The sequence below is a fragment of the Phyllobates terribilis genome, unplaced genomic scaffold, assembly GCF_046119375.1.
Source record: "Phyllobates terribilis strain yellow unplaced genomic scaffold, ASM4611937v1 Scaffold_7__3_contigs__length_470593459, whole genome shotgun sequence".
Classification (NCBI taxonomy): domain Eukaryota; kingdom Metazoa; phylum Chordata; class Amphibia; order Anura; family Dendrobatidae; genus Phyllobates; species Phyllobates terribilis.
In genome coordinates, this window is record NW_027362767.1 from 246,150,638 (window position 1) to 246,169,267 (window position 18,630).

At 43.6% G+C, this 18,630-nt stretch overlaps 1 protein-coding gene across 9 annotated transcripts in view; it reads left to right on the forward strand.

The window, feature by feature from the left end:
- The window catches only part of CCDC187 (coiled-coil domain containing 187), an 82,276-nt gene that overhangs the window by 61,177 nt on the left and 2,469 nt on the right, over nt 1-18,630 (forward strand). For 6 of the 9 annotated variants that reach the window (XM_073640137.1, XM_073640138.1, XM_073640143.1 and 3 more), the window contains 10 exons: nt 1,646-1,713; nt 4,119-4,306; nt 6,096-6,183; nt 6,808-6,954; nt 7,831-7,994; nt 8,623-8,720; nt 9,377-9,546; nt 11,041-11,126; nt 11,443-11,501; nt 11,743-13,820. In XM_073640137.1, coding sequence (XP_073496238.1) covers nt 1,646-1,713; nt 4,119-4,306; nt 6,096-6,183; nt 6,808-6,954; nt 7,831-7,994; nt 8,623-8,720; nt 9,377-9,546; nt 11,041-11,126; nt 11,443-11,501; nt 11,743-13,820 — 3,146 coding nt within the window. The remainder of the gene's footprint in view (nt 1-1,645; nt 1,714-4,118; nt 4,307-6,095; nt 6,184-6,807; nt 6,955-7,830; nt 7,995-8,622; nt 8,721-9,376; nt 9,547-11,040; nt 11,127-11,442; nt 11,502-11,742; nt 13,821-18,630) is intronic. The other 3 variants (XM_073640140.1, XM_073640139.1, XM_073640141.1) reach the window with 3 other exon arrangements.

The following is an 18,630-nucleotide window of genomic DNA, read 5'->3' on the forward strand; positions in this document are numbered from 1 at the left end:
TCCTTCTAGAAACCATGATGTCCAGACAGGCTATGGGTCTACTGACCCAAGCTCAACAACGCCATGGGCATATCTAAGGCTGTTGGGTTCAGGTCCGGTCCGGACATCGCTGCCTTTAATCAGGCTGGTTTCACACTTTCGACATTCACGGTCCTTCTATGAACCACGATGTCCAGACCAGCCATGGGTCTACTGACCCGAGCTCAACAACGTCATGGACATATCTAAGGCTGTTGAGTTTGGGTCAGGAGACCCACGAGACATCATGGTCTCTATTCATGCTCGGTTTCATATTTTTCGGCATTCAGCATCCAAGTTTGGAAATGGGATTAAAGAGGTATTCTGATCTCAGAAATTCATGACATAAATGTCTTATGAACGTGATTCTCACCTCTGTGGCCCCATCCATGTTGCGTTGTAGTCACCGCAGTACCAATATCTACTTGCGTGTATATTGCTGTGACTGGATAAAGGGGCTGTGATCCTCCAGTGACTCCTGCAGCTCCTTTTTTAATTGGAGGGTGGGCTCACTAATCATACATTGAGGGTCTGTCCTAAGGTTGGGCCATAAATGGAAAAGCCCTTTAAATGGAATCTGGCATGACAATTCATTGTTATCCAGGACAAGCTGCATCTGACCAGACATGGAGCATTACACGGCGGACATTCAGATATGTCTGTCTGATATCATAGCATTTATAGCCTTCCTTCACATATAAAAGGACATAACGCAGATTTATCAGCTGCTAATTTGTGTTGCTTTCATTATTGATCCTTGACAGTAATAAAAAAGTGAACTGCCACCATTCAGGGATAATGGAGGAATCATACAGTCCATGATTTGTGACTATATCTGATTTGCAGAATTAACGGGTTCCATAGAAAGAATAAACCCCTTTGGCACTGCGCAGAGATTTCACAACATTCTAAGCAAAGATCCAGTCGCATCAATGTATCGGCTTATTCTTTCTGTGGAGCTCTTTTATTCTGCAAATCAATGCTATCTGAAATTATGGACTGTAACATTGTGTTCTTTAAAGAGCCCATAAATATGTATTCTTTATACCTGGTGTAAATGCCGCTGTTCTCCGGAGTCCGGCGTTGTATTTCTTTTGTTCCTGCGCCTCTCTGTTTCTGACCTGAGATATGGCCTCTTCTTCCCTGTATATAAATTTAGTTTTTTTAGCCAAGTGAGAGAGGTACTCACCTCTTCTCTGTGGGCGTGTACTTGAGGATCACGCCCAGTTGGCTAACAAGACTAGACTTCTATACCGGGAAGAAGGGGCCATATCTCAGGAATGGAAAGGCGCAGGGACAAAAGAAACACAACGCCGGAGTCAGGAGAACAGCGGCAATTACACCAGGTAAGAATTATATATTTATATGAAGTGACAGTCCTTTTTAAAGTTGTTCTGCTTTTTCAGGCATCAACTAAACCTCTGTATAAAGCATATTTCAATTTCCAGATCCCACAATGTCCATTGGAGCAAGTTCTGCTCATACGGACACCCGGGTTGCTCATGATAACGTCACTTAGCAGTCAAATGTGCTGAAGGATTTATAATCTGTCCTGTATCCCCGGCCATATAATCTCTCTGCCCCGTAATTTTTCTGGTCACAAAATTATTTTTCTCATTTCACATAGTGAGCGCTGCACCAACTGAGACGGAAAGCCTGGAGCAATCTTGGGATCACACTGATTCCACAAGCAAGGTAACGTAATGCTGGTCACTGGGGAAACAAATAGGAAATCCTACTGATTTTACCATCGGACGTTGCAGTAGTTGTTTGGGATCACACTGATTCCACAAGCAAGGTAACGTAATGCTGGTCACTGGGGAAACAAATAGGAAATCTGTCTGATTTTTCCATGAAATGTTGCAGTGTTTGTGGGGTTGGTGTGCTGTTTGGTTGATCACATGCCTAAGGCTGTGTGCCCACTATGCGTTTTTTAAGCGTTTCTGCAGCGGCAATTCCGCCGCAGAAACGCTTAAAAAACGCTTGTTAGTAGGTCTGCTATGTTCCCCAATGATAATTCGCATGCTGTGCACATGCTGCGGAAATTTCCGCTGCGGATTATCATTGCAGAAAAATCCGCAGCACTACCAATTATTTTGTGTAATCGCCGCCATTGACTTGCATTGAATCGCTTAATATTCGCATGACTACATGTGCACATGCGGATATTAAGCGATTCAATGTGCGGATGGTACCCGGGTCTGGAGAAAAGGAGACTCTCATCCAGACCCGGGTACCATAGTACCTGTAAAAAAATAATTTTAAATAAAAAAACACATTATACTCACCTTCTGATGGCTTCCGGTGTTCTATCCGGTGCATCTTGGCTCCCCAGTGGCTTGCGATGGCGTAAAAGGACCTTCCATGACGTCATTCAGTCATGTGACGGGTCACGCGACCGCTGACGTCGCTGACTAAATGACGTCATGGAAGGTCCTTTTACACCACCGCGAGACACCGGGAAGACCAGACGCATCGGAGATGGAGACCAGGGGCCATCAGAAGGTAAGTATAATGTTTTATTTTTATTTTTTACCATTTTTATTCTTTTTTTTAACTCACTTGGTCACACTATATAAAATCCATGCCGGATGCATGGATTTATATAATGTGACCAGGTTGTCAAGCACTTTTTCAAGTGATGCTAAAATCGCTTGGAAAGTGCTTGACAACCCGCATGCGAAATCGCATGTGCAAAACGTGTGAAAAACGCTTTGCCCTGGCTGAAAAAACGCATGTACAATCCCCATGTACAATCCCTATGTACAATCCGCATGTACAATCCGCATGCGTTTTTTCTGCCAGGGAGATGCAGAAATGCTCAGGAAAAATTCGGTGCATTTCTGCATCGTGGGCACATAGCCAGATAGTTGTGGACCTGAGAGTACACAACTAAAGAGGGCCACCGACTGCTCACTTCTCATGCAGTGACCTCTACTGGTAGAAGTGCAGTATTACAATGAACGACTGGTCAGACCAGCTACTCTTTACTGTGGCTCTCATAGTAGGGACTCCTCTGTACGATGTCCTATTAGGGTATTTGGAAAGGGGTGGTTGTGATGAGGATACCACTTTAATGCTCATATAACCCTATTATTGGCTATTATAATTATGTGACATTACGCTCCCAGAAAAAGGAGAGACCTCTTGGACTCTCGGAAGTTTTGGTAAATCTTTTGAAACCTTAGAGCATAAAGGGAAAAAGGGGGCACAGCGTGAAGGCATTTGGATGGTTATATGTAAAAAAATATATATCTTTTCGCTACCCAAAAGGACATCGTAAAAATTCAGCACATACAATGTAGGCTTTTTATACACATTTTTGAGAATTGTATCTTGCCGCCTGCTAGTCTTTCTGTCAACCCTGTGACTTTCTATATAGGGGGGTCCTAGGAGAAAAAATACTTTTACAAGATCCTAAGAGAAAGTATTTATAGGCTTGAAAAAAAGGTCTACCAGCAATTTAGTACTGGTGACCAGCAGGTGGCAGAACACCTCTGTGCTCTTCTCTTGTGCTGGTTGATGGTTGAATGCTTTGCTTTTTTTATCATTACCAAATCTCACATTACTCATTTTTTATTGAAGTGAATGGGAGCTGAGCTGCAGTACCCTGAAACGGCCACTAACCACTGTATGGCGCTGTTCCAGCTCTGTACATTGGGTACATCCATCAGATTCTGAGAACAGCTGATCGGTGGGGGATGGGGCCTGGTGTTGGACCCCCACTGTTCTGATATTGATGCTCTATCCCAAGGATGGGTCATCAATATGTCAGTGCTGGAGAACCCCCTTTAAAGGGTATTTATACATAACTTTGATATAATGATGCATATAGGTGGTTCTGGAAAAGGGAAGGGGGTCACATACATCTCTTTCGTGCATATTAGAGCTGGGTAATATTGGCGTGGAGTGTGTATGATCTTCTCGTACTTGTGTGCTTTTCTTCTGTTTCCTCCTACATTCATAGGTTAATCAGTTGCCCCGGTGTATGTGTCTGAGACGGAGAGATTAGATTGCGTGCTCTGGGGGGGACTGAGCACAATGCTGTGTGTCACATTGTGAGTGCTTATCTCTCTTTTCTGCAATAATCTGATTCACAGTGGAGTGAAGTTGGAGAGTTTTATGGTTCCCCCAACATGTTCACACATTTCACCCTGGAGATGTCTCAGCAATATCTCCGAGAAGAGGAGCTACGTGCGAGACATCAGACCGCTCTGCTCCGACTACGAGAAGAGGCTCTGAAAGAGAAGACCAAGGCAGAATTGGCTCTGCTACATCATCAGAAGATGTGAGAGAAGCTGTTCTTGTAGTTCAAAGAAGAAGGCTAAGCAGAGGATAAGTGGCCTACGTTGTAGATCATTTTATGTGTTTTATTAAGACACCTAGAGTCATCTAAGATTTATCTAATTCTTGGTTACTGTATTTGTCCTCTCCAGTTTCAGGTTACTCTAGTTGTCTTTTCCAGTTCTAAGTGACTCTAGTCATCATCTCTAGTTCTAGGTCACTCTGGTTGTGCTATCTAGTTCTAGGTTACTCTAGCCATCCTCTTTAGTTCTAGGTTACTCTAGTCATCCTCTTAAATTCTAGGTTACTCTAGTTGTCTTTTCCAGTTATAGGTGACTCTAGTCATCATCTTCAGTTCTAGATGTCCTCTCCAGTTCTAGATCACTCTAGTCGTCCTCTCCAGTTCTAGGTCTCTCTAGTGGTACTCTTTAGTTCTAGGTTACTCTAGTCATCCTCGTTAGTACAAGGTTATTCTAGTCGTTCTCTCTAGTTTTAAGTGACTCTAGACGCTAGAAGTAACTGTCTTCTTTAGTTGTAGGTTACTCTAGACCTCTCCATTTCTTTGTTACTCTAGTCTTCTCTATTTCTAGGGGATTTTAGTCATCCTCTCCAGTTATAGGTGACTCTAGTCATCCTTTCCATTTATAGGTGCCTCTAGTCGTCCTCTTTACTTCTAGGTTATTCTAGACGTCCTCCCCAGTTTTAGATGACTCTAGTCATCCTCTTTAGTTCCAGGTTATTTTTCTTGTCCTCCAGTTCTAGGTGACTCTAGTCGTCATCTCCAGTTCTAGGTGACTCTAGTCATCCTCTCCAGTTCTAGGTGATTCTAATTATCCTTTTAACTTCTAGGTTATTCTATACATCCTCCCCAGTTTTAGGTGACTCTAGTCATCCTCGTTAGTGCCAGGTTATTTTAGTTGTCCTTTAGTTCTAGGTTACTGTAGACATCCTCTCTAGTTTTAGGTGACTCTAGTCATCCTCTTTAGTTCCTGGTTATTCTAGTCGTCCTCTAGTTCTAGGTAACTCAGGTAGTCTTCTCCAGTTCTAGGTTACTGTAGTCGTCCTCTCAAGTTCTTGGTTACTCTAGTCGTCTTCTTTAGTTGTAGGTTACTCTAAACCTCTCCAGTTCTGTGTTACTCTAGTCATCCTCTCGTAGGTGACTCTAGTCGTCATCCCCAGTTTTTGATTGTTCTAGGTTTCTCATCCAGTTATACGTTATCCTAGTCATCCTGTCCAGCTCTAGTTTTATTTTTTTTTAAGCATCTCGTTCAGTTTTAGGTTACTCTGTGTCCTCTCCAGTTCTAGATTACACTAGTTGTCCTCTCCAGTTCTAGGTTACATTAGCCATCCTCTCCAGTTCTAGGTTACTGTAGGTGTCTTATCGTGTTCTGGATTGCTCTAGGTGTTTTATCCTGGGCGAATCTAGACAAATCCAGCACAGCTCTGCTTTTACTTATGGTAGGGCTTGTATTACTTGGCTCACACATTGTATAGGATTTGTCCCACCTGATATCTTGTGCATTGCAGAAATCATATAGTAGAGGCGGACTGACAATTTAGGTATTACCTTGAGGGTCAATGGCTAGAAGAGGACTACAGGGTTCCAGTCAGTTAGAGCTGCTAAAACAGCTGGAGACTATATCAGATCAGATGACTAAAGGAGGTTATCAAGTGATATCAGCCCCCCAGATGTTCCGGGTCATTGGAGTCATCATCCATGTCAGTGCAAAGTTAGAATAATGCTTTTATTTTACATTTATTAAGTAATCTCTATTTATTTCCTGATTATTCAGATACTGGGAAACGAAGAACGATCTGAGTAAGGTGGAAGAACTCCTGAAACAGGAGCATGAAATCCAGAGGAACCTGAAACAAGAGCAGGTACCAGAGAAAACCAGCGACTGACAGGGACTGTATGGGCATGTGGTTATTTTGTAATACGCTGACGTCCTCCTGACATGTTTTTAGTACTCTATCTCTACAGCTGTTTTCAAAACTACCAGTATTGCTGCCTGGGCATGCTGAGAGTTGTAGTTTTGCAACAGCCGCAGGTTGGTAGTTACTGATTTAGCAAAGTTTCCACTCTCTAATCTTATCACCGTGTCCTTGGAGGGGAGCTGGGAATGGAACCGACAGTTGCACAGTTTCTGCTTTTGGAATCAACAAGCATAAAAACAAAAGCCAGCCCCCTCTTGAGCCGTACCCCCCAAAATCAGAATACAGGGTCTTCTAGGAATTCTCTGACCCCTACAAATACTTAGCGGGCTCAATGTTTAATTACGTGTTGAGTCGACATTGTTAGATTCTTGATCTCGCCGATATTGCAAGGAGACGACGATTCGCCCACGGCCCTGGGGCTTCCACAGCGAATCGCTGGCTGCAGCAGTGGCGTCACTGTGGATGACTGATGGCACATGGATGAAATATTGAATATTGACTATAATGGAAAGACATTTACGAAGCACATTCTTCCAGATCATTTACAGGACATTTTGTTCTCCGCAGGCAGAAATTCTGCACTTACACAATATTTACAAGGCCGCCCACCAGGAGAGGAAGTTGTTGCTGAAACAGCAGAAGGAGATCCTGAGGATACAGCAGTCGGCGGCCCACATCCAGCAGAAATTGCACAAATCTGGGGTCACGCTTGAGGTATGGACTGAGAAAGCCGACCACATTTTGTTTCCGACTCGATCAGTCACCTGGAAGCTATCAGTGTACAAATCAACTGATTGCATCTTTTCTGCAACCTAAAAAAAATCATCTTTGTCGGCAGCACGTCACAGAGGATGTGCTGCCAACAATATGTAAAACATATGGACATGGAACGACCGGCTCAATGCCCATTCATCACCATACAATTTTGCATACAAATAAAAGATCCATTGAAGGGGTTTGTTAATATTTTTTTTACTTAAATGCATGTTTTTGTGGTTTAAAATAATTTTTACAATTGGGTTTCATTAAAAAATTTGCATCATTTTGCTTTCATAGCTCCACATTCAGCTTTGATGTTGTCATTGGTCATAAATCAGCTGAGAGGGGCTCAGAAAAAGACAAATAAGAGATACAAACGCCCTGTCAGATCATCATACGGAGCTGACTGAAGGATTCTCAGTTAACTCATTCTGCAGCAAGCAATAGACAGTGCAGCACAAAGGCTGTATGAGGCAAACGATGCAAATTTTTTAATAAAACCCAATTGCAGAAGTGATTTTTATCCCCAGTTACATACATTTAAGTAACAAAAAATATATATATCCCCAATCCCCTCTAAATAAGCTGCAATTTACTATCGTCCATCTGTGCTTGTTAAGGGCAGGAATCTACTTCTTTAAAATAGTCTTTTAACACTTATGTTTGCACTAATGTGATAAATCCCCTCCAATAAGCTGTCATGGCAGTCATCGATATGGACAGATCAGGACGTCATATCTGGCGGTATGTCATCCATCACGGTGGCCTTCCTGAGGGTGGTACATCAGCTTTGCACTTGCGATTTGTTCTTGAGACTTCTTTTTCCCGCAGGTCTCAGAGCTTGATCTTTCCACCCAACAGTCCAAATACATCCCGCTCCGAGATTCAATTTTGGCTTCTGAGCCCATGAATCAGGATACGCAGTCGGCCATTTCTGACCTCTCTGAGGATGATGACATAGCGGAAAAACCTGAAACCTATCCGTACGTAATATGGTAAACTTTGCAATGCATCTAAAATCTAAAATTAAACAACTATTCAAAATCCTAAATAAAAAAATCTACTGTACTGTTTTGTGTGTACAGCTTCTATGCAGACCTATATGTGTCTATGGTAACAGACTACCAACAAGCTCTGTGTAGTCTGATCCTGCAGTTATTCATCTGTCCTCTACTACTTGCTAACTTACCAGTAGTTAGGGATCTGGCATGTCCAATATTGGACCTGTTGTCCTCCGAGAGATAAGCCACCATCAGAGGAGTCTGGCAGCAGCTCTGTCTTGGAGAACACTGGAGCAGAGCGCTCCAGGGTATGGAGGAGTCAGGAGAGAAAGCGGCCGGCCGAATAATTGTTCATCCGATAGCTATCTATTGAGTATGGGGTCCTGGGTAAGAAGCAGGAGACAGACGGAAGGGAATAATAAATGACTTCAGGATCAGACTACACAGAGCTTTTTTTGTTGTCTGTTACCATGGAGACGCATCGATTTGAATAGGAGCTGTAGACTAACCAGATTTTTTTTTTTTATGAAAACTATTTGCAAAGTTGCACAGTATATGAGTTTTATTTGTTCAGTTCAGGTAGCCGGCAAGACCGTGGCCAATAGATTTTTTATCTTAAAAGGGCACAGGAGGCAGAGGATGAGAGCACCTCTCCCGTTCCGGAGGTCTGTGACCTTCAGCGTCCAGAAGCTGCAGAAGAAAAGGCAATTTATAATCCAGGTAACGATGCCAGATTAAAAGGGTCTCTCCAGGACTTTAGTGTTGGGGAGCTCTCTATAGGATAAGTGATCAGTGTCAGATCAATGGGGGATCCGACTCCAGGCACCACCACTGATCAGCTGATTGAAGCTTCTGCGGCACATGTTTCCTATTCATTGTATCTGCTGATCAGTGCAGGGGTCCCATGAGTTTTTCCATTCGTAGCCTCTAAACAATGTCTGGAGCCTTTCTGCTTCCTGTGGTCAACGGGACCTTCCCAGGTCATCAACTTTAGCAGCACAGAGTATTTCAGGATGAATGTGCTAGATATGCATTTTATGCAAAAGCATCAGTTTCTGGGAAAGTTGAGTGACAACCATTATGGTCACAGTTACTGCTCCCATAGGAGTTGTCAGCCAACATGCCTAATGCATCCCCCATACTGCATAACTAGACCATGCGATGATGACTTCCGCATTGGCGCCCATATTGCTTGTCACTCAGTTTTCCCTGGTACAGATATTTCAATTTAAGCCACATTATTATAAAAAAAAAGACTTCTCCAATCAGACCTATTTTATGTGTTTCCACGCTAATGGCCCTAATAAATCACCGTTCGGCATACATTTATCTATATTAATAGGTAATTCATCATCTCTTGTATTACATAACTACAGATATTAACCATGATGGAGCGCGGAGGGAGAGAAACCAGTGTAATGTGTCTCTGTGCTCGGCAGACGGGACAGCGGAGGGCGATTCTTCGTCGGGAGATGGGACGCGAGTGACGGGGTCTCTCCAGAATAATCCGTGCCAGAGCCAGGAAGAGCTGAGCAATCACTTTACTGTAAGACAGCGGGACTGAGCTGGTGTATGTGCCGGTCATACACATAGTATTAGGCCTTGTATTAGGGCCGTGCTTGTGTAATTACTGCCTTGTTTGTATTACTGTTATCCGTATCTGGGAAAGTTGGGTGGCTACTGGAGTTGCTGTGAATTGATCCACACGACCTGGTCCATTGGCCGTGCCAGTAATCTGTGGCCGCTGGACGGGAGCCCTGAGAGCCACCTCTATCCAGACCACATCTGTGTCTCTTCTTCTGATTAGCCAGAGTGGTGTAAAGTCATTGTTGCGTCGTGACATTGCGAAAGAGCTGCGGATGCCATTGGGGAAGGGGCGGTTCTCGCTGTTCCCGTCCAGCGACCACAGATTACTATTGTGGCTGATGGCCCGGGTCTGCTCTATGGCTACTACTATAACTCCAAGAGTGTCTTGCACTTGTCCTAATGGGCAGCTTTGTCTCAAGACCCCCATACACATTAGATGGCTGGCCATCTCTCCCACCTTATGCAGTAGCGCAGATCGGACATACCCTATCATTGGTGCAACCAGGGACCCAAGAGGTAAGGGGGCCCATTTATACCTCCAAAGCAGGTGCAATTTTGCATTTTAGGAGCTCTTAGGCAGCAAAGGGCCCATATATTGTTCTTTCACAGGGGCCCTTTTTCGTCTGTGTCCGCCAGTGCAGTAGCACAATCTCTGGCTGACACCCCCATACATATTCAATTGTCGGCCCATCCTGTCTTTATCGCCTGGTTTGGCTTATATTATTCTATTGCGTATGGTGGCATTTGGCTGGGGCTACAAGGCAACTTTGGCTGCAATACAGCATGTGCGGCCAAAGATCACTTTGTGCGGCTGCTACATCGCTGATGAATGGGGTTGCATTGTGACTTCTAGGGTACCGCGTCAAGCAAGTCACAGAAAAATGGAACTAGTTGGATTTTTTATGATTTGCTTGTCACTGTTTCCTACAAGTTACAGTGCGACCCCACTGACCAGTGATGTAGCAGTGGCACAGAGCGATCTTTGGTCACGACCAAAGTCGCCATCTAGCCCCAAGTACAACTGCCACCTTTGCAATCCCTTTAGCTACACCCATGTGTATATCAAATCTCCATTTATGCTGGACTATGAACAACTGCAGTGGGTAACGCTAGACATTAACTGATAACTATGTATAATAGTGGGATATGTTCTCTACCTCTTATTTCTAGATACATAGGGGTGAAAGCATTGGCGTGTTGTTTGGGTGTTAGACTGCCCGGACCACCACTGAAATCTAAGAATATAGGGGTAAGCTTAGTTTTTCCCTGCACAATAGTGCTACTGGTTGTTGGGGAACTGCAGCCGACCACTTTGAATTGAATGGAGCTGTGCTTGCACTGCGGGGGGTAAAGTTAGCAGTCCTTGCAGTCGGACCCCCACTGATCAATAAGTAATACCTGCTGTGATATATTCTTCATACACAATTTAATTTTCTATGTATATGTTCATTAGGAAGAGATCGTCTCTGGGAACAAGAATGATGAGGACACATTTGTACATCGGGAGGACGCCGACCGGGACACTGCAGAAGAGCCCAGGTAAAAATGTGAATCCTGACAAAAAGAACAGTCAAGGCTTCTATAAGGCTGCTTACAAGGTATTATCAAGCTGAGAAGTAGTTTTCTTTGTTTTCTGTCTTATTGTTGTCACTGATAAGAGGCACCTGAGATGTCTGCTGACACTTATCTTGAAGCTACTTCAATTGTACAGGCTTCAACTGACAACAATCCAGTGTCTGTGGCCTCCTTATATCAATATCTGTCCCTGAAGGCCACAGTGGTTGGTTTTGTGAGGCTTACGGTATTTAGATGTGCAAATATTCTTGGTTTTGCTTATATTTTTTTAATCCTCTAGGAATAAACTCAGCTTGAAGGACAAGGATAATGTTGAGAACTCAGAGAAACTCACACAAGGTAAGATATATATACTTTTTAAGGCCCCCATGCACAATAGACTAACGTCAGCCGACCCCACCGATATCCATCAGGTCCATTAGTTCTCTATGTGTAGTAGATAATTGACCATAAGGCTTTTGGACGCAGTATGGCACCTCATTAAGCCACGTAAATATATGTAGAGGCCTGTTTGGTGGTGTTGGATATGGCCCATTTTACTCTATGCACATGTTTCATAACCGTCTTGTTACATCCTCAGATCTCAAGATAATACCCACCGCCCAACCAACTGCAAGCGATGACCACATGGTGACCGAACCCATTCATGATCACAGTTCTCGAAGAATCTCTGCACTATCTAAATCAGAAAATGTCGCACTCTCACCTTCTTTTGCAGAATTTCAAAAAGTTTCTGCTAAACTCATTAACATTTCCGAAAGCTCAATCTCTGCCTCTGATCGGGGGAAAGGCAGTGAAGACACAGAGAGTGGAGACTCGGAGGTGTTCGATATGGAATCTTCAGAGTTCCCACCTGGAGGTCCGTCAGACAAGGAGTGGGGTGGGAACATGATAAATCCGGATGGAGAATATGTAAAGGAAGGGGACAAGTCAAAGTCTTCTCCAGTGGAACGTCCCGACTCTAGAAAACTGGTCGTTGTGATCTTGAAAGAGACGGAAATGAGTAAGATGGAAATGGCCCCTTTGGCTTTTGAATCCTTCCCAACCTCTGAAGACTTGACAGAATCCGATACAAAAACATACGGTGTGAACGATTTACCCGATAATCAAGACGTCAGTATAGTCAGAATTACCGAGATACACAAGTCGACATCAATGAGTCCGAAAGCAGACGGTAATGTAGCCGGAATGAGTTCACCTGACACTAAAGACCAGCAAAGAGTGACACAAACAAATGAAAAACAATCCCTTACGGAAAGTGCAATCTGCAGGAAAATTGAGATGATGCCGTCTGATGCTACAACTTCAAAAGATTTATTTCAGATTAAAAGCTTTCCACATCGGAGTGAGGGAGACATCATATTCATCACAGACGAAGTTCTCCAGCCTGACGAAGACACCTTGTCAGAAATTTTTTCTCCGCTTGATGAAAAGCTTTCTTACGACTTGTATCAGAGCGAAGAGCTCCCGTCTCTCCCAAGAGACCAAAGCTCCATTACAAGTGGGGACAGCAACACGGAAGACTTTCCCACCCCACCCGAGGAAATGCTATTATCGGAACATGAAAGTTTACAAAGTAGTAGAGAAGCCAGCCTCATTGAAGAGATCCATTTACTATATGACAGCCTTATGACGGAGGACATTCTTCTGCCACCAGAAGAGACAATTGATACTGGAGATTCTCCACTTGATATTTCTAGGACATCGAAGGTGGTAAAGCCTTGCAGACCATTTTTGACCTTATCCAAAGCCAATGATGCCATTCACGATCCTCTCTCTACCTTCGGGATCGGAGACCGGGTATTGGTCAAGCCTTCGAAGACTGGAACCTTAAGGTATAAAGGGTTGATGTCCTTCAAAGCAGGTTATTGGGCTGGAGTCGCCCTTGATGAGCCCGAAGGAGACAACGATGGAACGTACGAAGGGATCAGATATTTTGATTGTTTGAAGGACTATGGAGTGTTCGTCAGACCTGGACAGATCTCCCATCTGTTGTTCGATGACGCAGACGGATCTGATACGCAGAAGGACAAGGACGACGATAATTCGTTTGGTGAGGGAGATGCCCAACCGAGTGGCGGAAGTAGAAGACAAGTTCGAGAAAGGGATGACAGGAAGCCGTCAGAAAAGGACGCCAACCAGAACCAGTCAAGGTCATGCAGTTTGGAGTCATCTGAAAATATTAATGATCTTCAAGACGTTGACCTTTCCCTGAGATGTCTACATCCACACCCCAAAGAAGAAAACAAAAACCGCGCTCGGGCCTTGCGAATCAAGCCGTTCTGTGGAGGTGACACTAACAAATTATTAGCGCCAAACCCCCCGCAAGACGACAAACACAGATTGCTTCTAAAGGTTAAAGACAAGCTGATCAGCCTCGTCTTGTGTGATGCCACGGGGACATCTTCTAAAATATCTGCCCCCGAGAAGGCGTCAGTGATGAATAGTAGGAAGGGTGAGGATGAAAAATGTGCAGTGGTTGAAGAAGGATTCTGCAATCAGCTCCCAGCAATGACCCCGCGAGCGGCAGGTGGATGTGTGGATGCGGCAGTGACTGATGATAGAAATGACTGCATTAAAGAATATAAGAAAATAAGGAAGAAGAAAGACGAAGAAAATATTTATTGGCCTTCCATTACCTACAGTAGCCAGACTCTGGTAGGTGTTTATTAAGAAACTTAAAGGGGCTATCCACTTTTGAAAATAAATAAATACAAAAAATGTATGTGTGTGTATTTGTATATACATATTCATACAGTGAAGGAAATAATTATTTGATCCCTTGCTGTTTTTGTAAGTTTTCCCACTGACAAAGACATGAACAGTCTATAATTTTAAGGGTATGTTAATTTTAACATTGAGAGATAGAATATCCCCAAAAAAATCAATAAAACCACATTGTATAAATTAGATAAATGTATTTGCATTTTGCAGTGAGAAATAAGTATTTGATCCCTCTGGCAAACAACACTTAATACTTGGTGAGAAAACCCTTGTTGGCAATCACAGCAGTCAGATGTTGTTTGTAGTTGATGATGAGGGTTGCGCACATGTCAGGAGGCATTTTGGTCCACTCCTCTTTGCAGATCATCTCTAAATCATTCAGATTTTGAGGCTGCCGGTGGGCAACTCGGAGCTTCAACTCCCTCCATAAGTTTTCTATGGGATTAAGGTCTGGAGACTGGCTAGGCCACTCCATGACCTTAATGTGCTTCTTTTTGAGCCACTCCTTTGTTGCCTTGGCTGTATGTTTTGGGTCATTGTCTTGCTGGAAGACCCAGCCACGACCCATTTTTAATGTCCTGTCGGAGGGAAGGAGGTTGTCACTCAGGATTTTACGGAACATGGCTCCATCAATTCTCCCATTGATGCGGTGAAGTAGTCCTGTGCCCTTAGCAGGGAAACACCCCCGAAACATAATGTTTGACAGTGGGGACGGTGTTCTTTGGGTCATAGGCAGCATTTTTCTTCCTCCAAACACGACGAGTTGAGTTAATGCCAAAGAGCTCAATTTTTGTCTCATCTGACCACAGCACCTTCTCCCAATAACTCACAGGTGTTCATTGGTAAACTTCAGACGGGCCTGCACATGTGCCTTCTTGAGCAGGGGGACCTTGCGGGCACTGCAGGATTTTAAACCTTTAAGGTGTAATGTGTTACCAATGGTTTTCTTGGTGACTGTGGTCCCAGCTGTCTTGAGATCATTAACAAGTTCCCCCGTGTAGTTTTAGGCTGATCTCTCACCTTCCTCATGATCAAGGATACCCCACGAAGTGAGATTTTGCATGGTGCCCCAGATCGATGTCGATTGACAGTCATTTTGGATTTCTTCCATTTTCTTACTATTGCTCCAACAGTTGTCTCCTTCTCACCCAACGTCTTGCTTATGGTTTTGTAGCCCATTCCAGCTTTGAGCAGATCTATGATCTTGTCCCTGACATCCTTAGAAAGCTCTTTGGTCTTGCCCATGTTGTAGAGGTTACAGTCTGACTGATTAATTGAGTCTGTGGACAGGAGTCTTTTATACAGGTGACTATGTAAGACAGCTGTAATGCAGGTAACGAGTTAATTAGGAGCGTCTGACTGGTCTGTAGGAGCCAGAACTTATAATGGTTTGTAGGGGATCAAATACTTATTTCTCACTGCAAAATGCAAATAAATTTATATAATTTATACAATGTGATTTTGTTGATATTTTTTTGGATATTCTATCTCTCAATGTTAAAATTAACCTACCCTTAAAATTATAGACTGTTCATGTCTTTGTCAGTGGGCAAACTTACAAAAACAGCAAGGAATCAAATAATTGTTTCCTTCACTGTATACACATATGTAAGTACATATATTGCATTTTTTGTATAAGCAAAATTAAAGAAATGTTCCTTGAAAAAGTATTCATTCCCTGTGAACTTTTCCACATTTATTCATGTTACACCTACAAACTTAATTGTATTTTATTGGGATTTTATGTGATACAGACACAAAGTAGCAAGTATTTGTGAAGTGCTAAGGAAATGATAGATGATTTTGTAAATATTTTAAAAATATAAATCTAAAAACTGTAACGTGCATTTGTATTCAGCCCCCTGAGTCACTACTTTGTAGGACCACCTTCTGCTGCAATTACTGCTCTAGTCTTTTGGGGTCTGTCTCTCCAGCTTTGCACATCTAGAGGTGACATTTTTCTCCATTTTTCTTTGCACACTCGCTCTCGCTCAGTGACATTGGATGGAGAGGTTTGTGAACAGTAATTTAAGTCTTACCACAGATTTCCAATGGGATTTAGGTGTGGACTGTGACTGGGCCATTCACACACATGAATATGCTTTGATTTGTTTAGGGTCGTTGTCCTGCTTGAATGTGAACCTACATCCCAGTCTCAAGTTTTTTGCAGTCATGAACTCTGACCAGCTTTACTGTCCCTGCTGAAGAAAATACTCCCCACAGCATGATGCTGCCACCATCATGTGTGACGGTGGGGATGGTGTTTTCAGGGTAATGTGCAGTGTTAGCTTTCTACCACACATAACGTTTTACATTCAGCCCAAAAAGTTCTACTTTGGTTTCATCTGACCAGAGTAGCTTCTTCCACATGCTGGCTGTGTTTCCCCAAATGGCTTTTTGAAAACTGCAAACGGGACTTCTTATGGCTTTCAAAAATGGCTCTCTTCTTGCCACTCTTCCATAAAGGCCAGATTTGTGATATATACGACTAATAGTTGTCCTGTGGACAGATTCTTTCACCTGAGCTATGGATCTCTGCTGCCCCTCCAGAGTGACCATAGGTCTCTTGGTCGCTTCTCTAATTAGTGCCCTCCTTGCTTGGGATGTCAGTTTAGGTGGACAGTCATGTCTTGGTAGGGTTGCAGCTGTGTCATACTCTTTCCATTTTGTGGATGATGGATTGAACAATTCTCCATGAGATGGTCAGAGCTTGGGCTATTTTTTATAACCTAACCCTGCTTTACTCTTCTCCACAACTTTATCCCTGACCTGTCTGGTGTGCTCCTTGGTTTTTATGATGCTGTTTGATCCCTAATGTTCTGAAACAAACCTTTGAGGTCTTAACAGAACAGCAGTAGTTATCCTGAGTATAAAATACACACAGGTGGACTCAATTTACTAATTATGTGACTTCTGGAGACAATTGATCACTCTGAATTTTTCAGACTGCAGGGGGCTGTATACAAATACATGTCACAATCTTCAGATTTATATTTTTAAAACATTTAGAAAACCATCTATCATTTCCTTTACACTTCACAATTACTTGCTACTTTGTGTTAGTATCACATAAAATCCCAATAAAATACACTGAAGTTTGTGGGTGTAACTTGAAAAAATGTTAAAAAGTTCATGGGGTATGAATGTTTTCTCAAGGCACTGCTATGTAACAGGACCACCAAAGTAGGAGCTGCTCTCACTATATGGCCTTCCATTCTGGCTCATAGACTGGGACCCTGGACCCAGGAGCTTCTCTCGCTATATGGCCTTCTTCTCTGGCTCATAGACTGGGACCCTGGACCCAGGAGCTGCTCTCACTATATGGCCTTCCATTCTGGCTCATAGACTGGACCCTGGACCCAGGAGCTGCTCTCACTATATGGCCTTCCATTCTGGCTCATAGACTGGGACTCTGGACCCAGGAGCTTCTCTCGCTATATGGCCTTCTATTCTGGCTCATAGACTGGGACCCTGGACCCAGGAGCTGCTCTCACTATATGGCCTTCCATTCTGGCTCATAGACTGGGACCCTGGACCCAGGAGCTGCTCTCACTATATGGCCTTCCATTCTGGCTCATAGACTGGGACCCTGGACCCAGGAGCTGCTCTCACTATATGGCCTTCCATTCTGGCTCATAGACTGGGACCCTGGACCCAGGAGCTGCTCTCACTATATGGCCTTCCATTCTGGCTCATAGACTGGGACCCTGGACCCAGGAGCTGCTCTCACTATATGGCCTTCCATTCTGGCTCATAGACTGGGACCCTGGACCCAGGAGCTGTTCTCACTATATGGCCTTCCATTCTGGCTCATAGACTGGGACCCTGGACCCAGGAGCTGCTCTCACTATATGGCCTTCCATTCTGGCTCACAGACTGGGACCCTGAATCCTCCTATGTCATCCATGTTGCCCCTGTCATACAGACGACCTCCCCATTTTTAAACAGTTCAGTGATAATGTTGTCTCCAGCAGCAAGTGCTGACTGTGCGGGTTATGTTAGTGATTAAAAGGTGGCTGTGTCAATGTGTGAAGAAAAGGAAGTGGAAGGATGGGGATCCTCAGCAGAACAGAGTATTTCAGCAGACGAGTTAACAGATTTTGTTGCAGCCGGTGAGGAGACTTAATGCAAGAAAGCACACTCTGCAACATAAATAGTGAAACAAACGGATTCTCAGCAGCACAGAGTATTTCAGCAAACTGGTTGACTAATGCGACATAATGTGAATTATATTTGGGATACAGCTGGGATGAGACAGGTGCAGCAGCTGTTCCTGTGTGAGATTTCGCATACGCCGGTGCTTGGGCTTTTCCGCTCCAGGGTTATTTGCCTTGCAGGTTCCTGGCTTGTGTACATTGGCTCAGTCTTTAAGGAAAGATATTTAGAGGCTTCTTTTCCAGATTAAAGTTTCAGTAGGCAAACAAGGTAATTTCCTTAAGAATAATTGTAAAGGACGACAGAGAAGAAGAACCGACCGAAAACACTGCGCCATTGTTCCTACCGATCTGGAAAGCTGAATCTGCTAACAGTCGTATTTACAGAGGAATCATCGCTCTCCTGACGGGTGCATTTTACTAAATTCTCCATGAAATAACAATGCGGGAGCATGCTTTATTAGAATTATCTGTTGTTCCTCCTGGAAGTTTTTGTGTAAATTGTGTTATAAGTTGGGGGCATGTCTGAACACAGGCTGACACTGTCCAATTAGTGGCGATGGTGTTACTGTGGAGATACACCAATTTGA